This window comes from Zerene cesonia, chromosome 2, assembly GCF_012273895.1.
Source record: "Zerene cesonia ecotype Mississippi chromosome 2, Zerene_cesonia_1.1, whole genome shotgun sequence".
NCBI classification, from domain to species: Eukaryota; Metazoa; Arthropoda; class Insecta; order Lepidoptera; family Pieridae; genus Zerene; species Zerene cesonia.
The window spans coordinates 3,697,914-3,709,972 of record NC_052103.1 but is presented as its reverse complement, the minus strand read 5'-3'; the positions used below and the strand labels follow the sequence as shown (position 1 = coordinate 3,709,972).

The 12,059-nt window shown below is 32.8% G+C and overlaps 1 protein-coding gene across 1 annotated transcript; it reads left to right on the top strand.

Annotated features, from left to right (window-relative positions):
* The first annotated feature begins 1,147 nt into the window (after positions 1-1,147).
* Positions 1,148-9,231, top strand: LOC119835538 (apyrase-like). Its single transcript, XM_038360437.1, has 11 exons — positions 1,148-1,230; positions 2,424-2,646; positions 3,191-3,388; positions 3,575-3,705; positions 4,214-4,331; positions 4,607-4,733; positions 5,075-5,232; positions 6,011-6,092; positions 7,597-7,755; positions 8,580-8,740; positions 9,106-9,231. Exons 1-11 carry the CDS (start codon positions 1,148-1,150, stop codon positions 9,229-9,231), a joined length of 1,566 nt encoding a protein of 521 aa, XP_038216365.1.
* The last annotated feature ends 2,828 nt before the right edge of the window (positions 9,232-12,059 follow it).

Genomic DNA, 12,059 nt, shown 5'->3' with positions numbered 1-12,059 from the left:
CTTATCCCTAATCCCTTAAATGCAAGCAGCGCATTCGCAAAGGCACCTCCTCTGCGAATGTTCATGGGCAGTGTTGATTGCTTACCATCAAGCGAACCACCAGCTACTGAGCTGGCCGCTATGACATAGAAAAAAATCTTTTTTCTTTGTTTTTTTCTACTCGATAACTGTGGATTTGATTCCGTGGCGATCGACGTGATTTTATGTGTTTAATAGGAAATTGTTGTCAGTTGGTCCTGTTTTAGTACCTGGGACTTCTCCCAGGGATGTCGGTGACTTTTATTGGTGAAGTAAATTATTTTAATATCGATCGATTAATCTTCAGTTTTTAATCATTATAAGTTCCTTCTTCGCCCGCCTATAAAAAAAAATATCCAGAAATTTTATCGTTTTAATTTATAATTAATCTTAAGCGTTTATGTTAATTGTTAATGTAAATTTGAAAACATTAAACACGTTTTAAATGTTAAAGATTGCCTGTATTATGATATCTACTCTACTGGTACAGTCGTTTTGAAAAGTTGAATTGTATTTTTAAGTTACCTTTTTTGTGTGTGTAAAAACTAATAATTATAATAGTATTTATTTGATTTAATTGATTTATTCCTGATTCAAAGTATTGTTACATGAATATTTTTCTGGTTAATATACTGGTCATAAACTTAGTTTGTTCTTTAATTACATGATCGTGGCCACGAACACTAGACAATGTCATTTCTAGTCTAAATAAAAACCGTTAAATTTATGTTTTTTTTTATCTATACTGAAGAACTGATTGCATTGTATCTATTAATTGTTATATATTGAATGATATATACACCAAAAACATTTATGTTTTCAAAATAATCTGATAGTAAAAAGTTAAAATAATAAAAAATAAATTCTTTTTAAAATTGCGTATTCTCATGTGCATCAAAACGTTGTGCGGAAAATTTGTAAAAGTTGTTATAAAACCGCAAACTATTTTGTTACTCGAATTTTAATAGGAGTAATTATTTAATTATTTACCTTAATGTGACTGTCTTGCATAACTGTACTAAATGTGATAGACATTTGTTTTAGTATCATTTCATATTGATTTTATAAGGTTCGACATCACACGCATGTGATAAATATGAAGAAAATATATTTTTTCGTATTTTTTGTTATGAACAGTGTTTGTAGTGTAGTGATTAGATGCAAGGGGACCCATTCCATACATCTTATTCATTATAATGACTTCCATGCAAGGTGAGTTCTTTCGATATTTTACTTACTAGCTGCGCCCCGTGGTTTCACCCGCGTATGTGCGTATCCCGTAGGAATATCGGGTTAAAAGTTGCCTATATGTTATTCCAGTTGACCAGCTGTCTACGTACCAAATTTCATTGCAATCGGTTCAGAAGTCTTTGCGTGAAAGAGCAACAAACACACACACACATCCTTACAAACTTTCGCATTTATAATATTAGTAGGAAGGATTAGTAGGATAAACAACATATCTGAAATAACCAGGTTTGCTTTTATAGATTCTGTATATTTTGCAGATAGTGACATGGTTATCCATAACTAACAAAACGCAATCTATATACATATCTTGAAATAACATTTTTAAATTGTAATACGATCTAATTTTTTCCTTTTATGAAGTTAATATCCCTTGGTGCCTTTCCCGCCCGGGTGGACACGGGGTAAAAAAATAGCCTATCACACAAAACGTGGTTTCCATTGGTAACAGAAGTTTTATTTAAAAAATTAACAAAGTAATTTCACAAACCTAATTTAGAAAAACTGTTAATGTTACTAATGTGTGAAATGTAACGTATTGCCCTTGTAAAGTACAAACTTTCAATATGAGTCTTATTACTGGTGTAGGTACTATTTTAACTTAAAAAATACACTTTTTTGTAATAACATTTAAACATTTTAGACATTAATTGAGACTCCTATTAAAAGACACGAGTAAATATTGTGTATGTTTTGATGATCCAACACAAAGTAACAGGAGTAAAAAAATACGAATACTTAATTTCTATTTAAATACCAATTTTTACAAACACAAAATATATAATATGAACACCAACGTCTGTAATGGATATTACCTACGACCAATATGCAGGCAATATTGTTAGTGCTGGTAAACAAATATTATAATAGGATATTTATCTGTGAGCGTGTGTCACTCAAAAGATCATATCTGCAAAGGGGAGAAGGAGAATACAAAGATGATAAAGGGCTATGAATATGATGAAGCTTAAACTGTGTGTCAACTGATGGTAAATTTGAGGCACGCTAATTAAATAGATTTAATCTGCTGGAATGACCAAATAACATGAAAAAAATAGCTTCCCTCTATGTACGTAATAACAGCACATATAACTACTGCTACCAAATACACCATTCAGTAATCTGTGCTGTAATGCCCCTTTCTCTTATGCGAACAGATTCGAAGAGACATCAGACGACTCTTTGATTTGCAACCACGTGAACAACACCTGTTTTGGCGGGTTGCCTCGTATGGTGTATGAGATTGAGGCCATCAGGCGCCAGCATCCTGATTCGTTATTGCTAGATGCGGGAGACACTTTCCAGGGTACCTTCTGGTATACTGCGCTGAAGTGGAACGTAACGCAGTACTTCATCAATTTACTGAACCATGATGCACATGTAAGAAATCTATTTATAAGTATATTTTGTCTTCTCAGTAGAACAATTCAAAGAGGGAAACAATTTATTATTCTAATTGAGAAATAAAATTTTTGCTTTGTTAAATCTACTAACATTAGGGACTATATTATAAAAAAAATTATTAGGTATTGTATCGCAGATAAATGTGCATATAAAACAAGATTTGCAACATTACATACTCTAATCATAGTAGTTTAGTAAGAAGCAATCCCATATGATTTGACCGCCTCCTTGATATAGTGGTTAACGCGTGAGCGTAGAACCGTGAGATCCTGAGTTTGAATCCCGGTGGAGACGCACAAAAAAAAAAACGTCTGGTAGGATACAGAAGGATGATCACATACTTGTCCATAAAGAAAATCGATCAGTGAAACAGATGAATATCATCTGCCCCATACCCCACTAGGGGATAAGGGACGTTCTTCGGGTTTATTTTGATATATTGAGTAGTTGAATTATGATAAATTCAAATCATTATATGTGTACACTGCACGGTAAATACAATTTCTTATTCCTAACTTAGGCAATTGGAAACCATGAATTCGACGATGACATAGAAGGCCTCGTACCATATTTGACTCACCTGAAAGCTCCTGCAGTAGCTGCTAACATGGATTGCTCACAAGAACCGATACTGAAGGGCCTGTACCAGCCGTATGTTATTGTAAAGAGAAATGGCAGGAGGATTGGCATCATTGGTGTTACTACGACAGCGACAAAGGTTACTTTTCAGAAGTTTTGAATTAATATGTATTTAAACGTAAGAAGTTCTTAACCATTTAGATTAAACTGCCTATTTATGACAGTAATTTGAGTATTAATAATATCTAGCGCATAAGTAAAACTAATAATAATAACTGATTTTTTTTGTAATCCGCAAATTTTGAGGTCATCTTTTACATTACAGGGATTAGCTCCAACTGGGAACGTGACATTTACGGATCCAAGGGAAGCTGCTTTTCGAGTGTCAAAATATTTAAATGAGATGGGAGTTGATATTATTATACTGCTCTCTCACTGTGGATATCCATTGGACATGTAAGTTAATGTTATGATCTTCGCTCAGGTGGCCACTGCTAAATACATTTAAATTAAGAAGAGTGTTAAAATTCTGACAGGAGTCATTTAAGTTTTAGAATTCTGTATAAATGTATAAATAGTATATAACATATTAAATACCAGTACATAATAATGAATTTTGAAATGTATTTCATTTAATATAATATATTTAAAACAACTTATTTACTTCTTTGAGAAGTTCCCAAACCGTCGGAAATGTGGCATGGTGATTTTCGTGAAAGGCTTCTCGTCGGTAATTAGTTGTGAAAAATGGCATGGTGCAAATAGTTTAATTGTTTTTTTAGTAATAGCTAAAAAAAAAACAATTAAACGGCCGCTACCATACATCGGAGAACTTATCGTAAAGATAATAAAGTAAAACATTTTTGTTTATGGTTATAAATCAGAAAGGATTAAATATTCTTTAAATTTAAGTCTAGGTCATAATCATACTGGCTAATGTCTTATGGAACTTTTTATTCAACAGTGAAATCGCCAAAGACTACGGGCAGTACATTGATGTTATTGTCGGTGGCCATTCACACAGAGACAGGACACAAATATTCCCTTACCTTACGGCTGTTAAGACTTCTGATACACATGAGGTAAGTTTTGTAGTTTTCTATCTTATTCGGATACAATGCAAATTGTAACCTCACATGATTAAAGACGGATAACAATTCTATTATCTCTGATGAGTCAGATAATCTAACGCGCTAGCCAAATGCTGATTGGCCGATATCCTATTGATCATTAATCTTTTTGGTGTTGTAATATTTGGAATATGTAAAAAGAGAAAAAAAAAAACAACAAATCACGCTCATGTGTTCACAAATTCTCCGTCAATATATTTAATGCGGTGGCGTGATTATGCTTTCAGGTTTTAGTTCTACAAGCAGACGCGTTCACGAAATTTCTAGGCAGTATATCAATCGATTTCGACTGTGAAGGCAACGTCATAAGGTGGTCTGGGGGCCCGATAGAATTGGACAGTTCTATACCTGAGGGTCAGTTATGGACCTAATCAGGCATGCATTTTATAGAACTTACAAATCAAAGCTACAAAATTTCTATTTCTTTCTTTCTTTAAAAATTTACCCAAAATATAAGTAGTACGGGCCACGGCTAAATTTTGTAATGAATTCTTATTGTTACATTAAAAATGAAAAACTTTAGATACTGCTAGATTTATTAATCATATATTTTACTTAAATGGAGTTATGCAATTTCATAATAACTTACGATATAAGTATTACTTTCATACAACTAACTAAAAGTATTATGATACGACAACGTGGTCTTTTCGACTTTGAATTTTATATTCAAGATGTTAAAGCACTTTTTGCAGATGAAAAAATGAAGAAAGAACTGGCACCCTACACAGAAGTAGTGCACAACGCTGCTAAAGAAGTCATTGGATATTTGGACAAAGCAATGCATCACAGCGACTGCGTGCACGGCGAATGTTTGATGGGCAACTTTTTGACGGACGCTATTAAATATATTGTAAGTTCATCATCATATTGCTATTGCTGAGACACATGACATAGGCCTTCTGTTTAGGTTTAGGCCATAATCCACCAAGCTGGCCAAGTGCGGGTTGGTAGATGTCACATGTTGTCGAAATGTTTAACTTTCGGACATGCCGGTAGATCAGTGGTGATGTTGAATCCACATGCGCAGAAAAATTGAAAAATCTATTTATTTCCTGCACTCTCGCCTAGTTTCGAACCTTCGACTTATCGATATTAAGTCCGAGGTTCTCACCTTTGAGCCACCACTGCTTTTGTTATTATTGTCAGTTATTATAACATAATTGAAGCATTATTTATATAACATTTTATTATGAATTACCTATTGCATTGCTGAATGAAATTAAATATTGTTATGTTCTAGAGACTCAAAACTTTCACTTTCAACTAAAATTATATTGTTAAGTGAATTGCCATAAGATAACACAAATTACCATTTATGAAATTACTAGATAGTTCAACTGAAAAAGAAACTATAATAAAAACCCTAATAACAAAAATCGTAATTTAGTATTTAAGGATCTCTCGAGAAACTATCTGTTTTATGCATTTTGATTTACTTAGTTACATTTATGAATTTTGAGAGTCATATTATATTGAAACAATTTTTTTAATTATGTCTCTCTGCATCATAAAGGTGTCATTAAAACACTTATGTTCTATTATAATTGGCGTTTTCTATCTTTTAACTATGATAGTGTGTATATTTGTAATTTTCTCATTAAAATCTTATAATATTTTATAATTTTTAGGCTCAACATAGATTGAACAGTTCGCGACCTTTTGTAGGCATCATACAGAGAAGTAACATGAGAGCAATTCTTCAAAAGGGAGGTAAGTATACCGGAGGCCTATTTCCTTCCCCTAGCCCTTCCCAGTCCATTCCTTCTTTCCAGTCATAAATCCTTTCCTTATCCCTTATCCCTTAAAAGCGGGCAGCGCATTTTCAGAGGTCTAAGTCTTTGCGAATGTTTATGGGCGGTGGTGATCGTTTACGATCAGGCGAACCACCTGCTCAGTTGCCCGCTATGACATAAAAAAAAGTATGCTTTTTAATCCACGTTTCTTATATTGACTGTATTTTAATTATTTTTTTGATTTCGTTACTCAATAATTCAGTGGGTTTTCAAACGTTTGGCGTGATTCGTTTTATATTTAATAGGAAATTATTGTCGTTATCCAATTGCTATGTATCGTTATCAAAATAAAGGTAAAAGGTACGTTTGAACAGACTGAAAGAATATGTACCGTATCCGTAACCGTAACTAACCGTATGGTTAGGATCTGACGAAGTAGAAGTAGTTCTTTCAGAACCTCTTGGTGATAACATACTTATGCATTTTAACATAAAATTGAACCTACTCAAATATTACACTAATTAGGATTTTTTATTCTATTACTTTCTAATTAGTTCGTACAAACAAACAAACTTCTACTCATTATATTATTAATACAAATTGAACCCATACTCAAGCGCAGTAGTCCAACTGGTATCCTAGCCTTAAACAGATAGTTTTAGTCTATAGAGATAAAAATATGTACATTAAAGAGTATCATATACTGACATTATCGGATAATTGACGTAAATATACCATGAAGTGATCACGCAAGTATTTCAATTCAAGAAAATTGACTCACATGATCAGATTGTGTTCAAGCAATGATAACAATCTGTTCATGAAACAATGGATGTCTAGATGATTTGAATTGACAGCTATTTTGTTGCGCTATTCAGTATTTGACGTTTTATTCTACACCTAATGGATGCCATTAATTCTCTGAAAGATAATTAGTTGACTTATTATAAACGTTTCGATTCTCCCACAAGTTTTTGGGAAACATAAAAATACTATCTGCGCCCCGCGGTTTCACCCGCGTAAGTCCGTATCTCATTGGTATATCGGAATAAAAAGTAGCCTTTATGTTATTCCAGTTGTCCAGCTATGTACGTATCAATTTCATTGCAATCGGTTCAGTAGATTTTGCGTGAAAGAGTAACAAACACACACACATCCTTACAAACTTTCGCATTTATAATATTAGTAGAATAGGAAGTAGGATAGATGTCTTAATTCTTTCAAAAGTAACTATAATTTAATATGCACTGATTTAAGAAAATAAGTAAATATCTAGAAAAAGAATCATTAACTATGACCTTATTCTACTGAAAACTGTTTCTAAAAAAATGTTTTATCTAACCCCACACATTATTACTGATTTTTTTTCTTAGTTACCTTAATTTCGTTATTAAGTAAGCCTGTAAGATAATTTTAATTTATAATGATAATAATATTTAATATCTCCTTGATTTAAATATATATTAAAATTATGTTTTTAGATATAACACAAGGTTCTGTGGTTGAATTGTTTCCATACTTGGATTTTTTGGAAAGTTTCGAATTACGCGGGAAACATATATATGAAGCCATGGAGCGTTCGGCGAGTGAATTAATGGAGGGAAAAACATTTACTGGTCCCTGGCTTTTGCAGGTTTCTGGTATGTATTACAATTTCATTATGATAATTTAATTAAATTGTAGGTAGTGCAGGATACTGTATTTTAAAATTTTCAAATGCAAAATTATTCTTCGTAAAAAGTTATAAGACCGTGGCTTCGTACGCGTTTAATTCGGAGTATTTTAATAGAATTAGACATTATATTTATTAAAAAATTCTATCGAAATATGTTGCGTAGTTTTCAATATTCAAGATCACATAGGGATATAGGGACAGACATAGAAAGCGACTTTATTTTACATGTAATGTTTTTCGTCTTGGCGTGCTGAAAGCTTTTAATCATATTCTTATTCTCTTCATATTCTTAAAAATATTTGTGTTCAAAAGTATGCATTTGAGACATTGAGCCATTTGTGCATCGAAACATATACATAATACAAGAGACAAGTGACTTTTGTTTACGTTTAGTTACACTGTTATAGGCGAAATACTTCTACGAAGTGTGACCGAGCGAGGTTTCCTTTGTTTAAATTATTTTATATTTTATACATAGTATTTTCTTATATATCATTAATATATCATAGTATTTTCTTGTGTTTGATGTGTTGAATTAGGTGGAGGTAGTTCGCATGACTTTCAAGACTTGTAACATCTTAGTCTCCCGGTGACTACGCTCGCTGTAAAGTATTCGAAACGTTGGGTTAACTATATAATATATATAAATCGCGTTTATAATCTGTTAAAAAGTCCTTAATTTCTATATGTAGGATCACATACCGCGCATTGTGTGTTGCCAAGCCTGTCGTATAATTACAATAAAAATCCATTTCAGGTAAGTGCGTTTATTGTTCAATTATCTTTCAGGGTTGCAAGTGATATACAACGTGACGAAACCAGAAGGCCACAGAGTAGAAGCAATCTTCGTGTCTGATCATTCAAATTCTTCCAAAGTGCCTCTAGATCCTGATGAAATGTATCAAGTTGTCTCACCTATATATCTATCGAACGGTGGTGATGGTTATGAGGTAATCTTTTGTTTTGGGCTACAAATTTGTCTTATATTGTCGTCAATTTATAACATATTATATTTGAAACTATGTTATACTTATCTCTTATATTTTTACCGTTGAAACTATATGTTATATTCTTGCGTCTGATAAAGGCTAACGCAAAAAAAGTCAAAAGGCATCTCTTTTTTTTAAATAAAGGGGTTCCCAATTCGATTATATTTTTTGTGTTTGTTACGTCAGAACTTTCGAATAGTTTCTCTGGTCTTTTTCTTTCTCTGGTCACAAAGACACCCAGACAGACCGAATAACTTTCCCATTCATAATTCTACTAAGCACCTTGGACTTCAAATAGTAGCAATATAATGATTTGTCTTTTTCAGATGTTAAATGAAAACAAGAAGAACCCCCAAGTAATTGGTTACGATCAACATGCATTACGAGAGTACATCGAAACACACAAGTCATTTTATGTAAATATCGAAGGCAGAATTCTTATAGTGAGATAATAAAACCAATAAAAATAGAAATCGTTTATTTTCTTCATTAGCAGGAGTCTTGAGTGTTCGAAACCTTTCAGACTTACCTTATATGAGTTACCTGCATGTTTGAGGGTTAAATATAATAATGTTTAAAACTAGAACAAAACTTTTACCTACATTTTAGAACGGCAAGGTGATTTGCCAGCTCTATATTTAGAACTATTATTTAAAGCAGAACTAATTCCAGTATGACAAAAATATAAGATACTAGCTGGACCACGCGGTTTCACCCGCGTAAGTTCATATCCCGTAGGAATATCGGAATAAAAAGTTGCCTATATGTTATTCCAGTTGTCCAGCTGTCTACTTACCAAATTTCATTGCAATCGTTTCAGTAGTCTTTGCGTGAAAGAGCAACAAACACATACACATCCTATCGATAAAATACGTGAAATTATTGTATTGTTATCAATCCTTGACAAGTGTACTAAGTTTGAATAAAATCTGTCCTTTTTAAGTGGGCCAAAATAGAGTCGTTAGAGACGTTAATAGATATCACGCCATTTTGACGTGAAAGAAAGACAATCTACACTAATAGAAACATATTTTCAAATATATAATATTATTTATATTAAACATGAATAATCGCAAACGTAATGAGCAATGAGTGTAGAGCGATCCATCATGAAATCTAGGATCTACATTTGTTTTTGAGGTCAATACATACATATAATCAGGAATATAACTTTTACTCTTCCTTAAACTAGAATTCTGGTATTTGCCTACCTATAATCTATAACTATTATAATGATCTATATCTATTTTTTTGTGGCAGATCAAGCAAAGGAGCAGATGGGCCACCTGATGTAAAGTGGATACCACAATAAACACTTGTAACTCATGTTGATGATCAGGACAATACGTTAATTAATTTAATACTTACTTCTCACACAATATACATATTTTGTTTACACTTTGTCGCGATCTATTGACCTCAAGTTCTTTTTACAACCTTAAAATAGATGTTAAAAAGTACTCGGCATTTTCGCGAAAAATATACAGTTTTCGCGCGCAATGTGTCATTCACGGTTACTATTCCAAGTTAAAAACGAAAAATGTCTCTTCGTAAATGGCACTGCGAAATGAGGCAGGGCAAGTAATGAGAATGACTGCGGGAAATCTTAAGTTTCGTTGGCCTTTTTTTGTTCTTGGAAACGAGCTATAGCTCCTCTTATGTTTCGGTAATGCTTTTTATGGCGTGTGTTTTGTTTGTTTTCCTTATGTCTTAAATAACGACAATTACAGAAATTATAACGATGTATCACCCTTTTTGTTTTTATGTATGTAGTTTTTAACACAATGTTATATAATGAGCAGGGAAAGGACTGCAGAGGGTGAGAGCCTCTATAAAATAAATGTGTACAAATGATTCAGGTGAAACAGAGTTTTATTTTTTTATTTATACAATTAATAGTTCTAAATGTTACTAAAAGCGGTAATTTAATCCAAATTAAGTGGCTTACGGGTAAAGCAGAGACAGACATACAGAGTAACTATTGCATTTATAATATTAGTAGAGAAGTAGCGATTTGACGTACATTTATTTTTACACCGTGTCAAATGCATGGTACAATGATCCGTGCAGAGCAATTATAAATCTTAAAGAATACCGTCACGCCACGTAAATATAATTGGTCACGTTAAATATGAGAGACATTGACCCATGTCTCAAGTATTAACCGTGTTTTGAACGTTTCCTTGAACGTTTAATTTCATTGCGGAGTGTATCAAATATGAAATGTATTCCCATACTCTTTACTGATTGGTCATAAATGCTCTATGAATCTGTTATGTAAAATTATTAGTATTTAATTATGTCGGAAATCGAGAAGACACGTTTTTACCCTCTCCTCCCCTCTCACTCCTGACCTGCTCGACTGTAATTTATTTTTAGTCTCACTTTTGTTACATTTTCTCCATTTTCCAGCTGGTTTCATGACTATATACTATAAAACGTAGTCGCTATCTATTTATGTGACTGTATGCTTATATCTTTAAAATTGCACAAGGGATTTTGATGAGGTGTTTTTTAATAGATAGAGAAATGTTTATATGTATGTATGTATGTATAATAACATAGAAAAAAAGGGGGAAAGGGGTTTTACTATAAATTTAACGTGTGCAAAGAAACGTCTATATTTTAAAAGCTATGCACTAGTCTGTAAGTACACATATATGAATGTTATTTATTACACACGTTTTTCTCCAGTCGTTATTAGTACAATAAGTTGTTTTTTGTGTGAGTTAATAATGAGACGTGTGACATCCAATGTCATTTGTAAATAGCATTTTTAGATATTTCTTTTATTGAACAATCAATTTGTACGTGACTTGATAGACGGTATAATTCAACATAAATAAAATCAAAATGTTATGTGCAACGTTTTGTTAGCTGTATTGAGATTATAACAAATTTTATTAAATTAATCACTGTTCCTAAGAATATATTTTTTAATATAGTGGGGAAATCTTGCATAGATGCCCACCGTCCCCGGGGAAGAGGCCGTGGGTTATGTCGGATTCCTACCGAATAAAACCCCACTTTGTTCCTTGTATTTAACCACGGTAATACTATATTACTGTGGAATAACCTAGATCACAGTTAGCACATCTTATTGGCACATTTTTTTTATGTCACAGTCGGCAATGGAGCTGGTGGGTAGCCTGATGGTAAGCGCTACCACCGCCCATGAACATTTGAAGAGGTATAAGGTCAATTGCAGACCTTTCGCCTCTACAAATGGATTGCCGATTTTAATTGGGAAGGGATTAGGAAAGGATTGATGAGAGGAAAA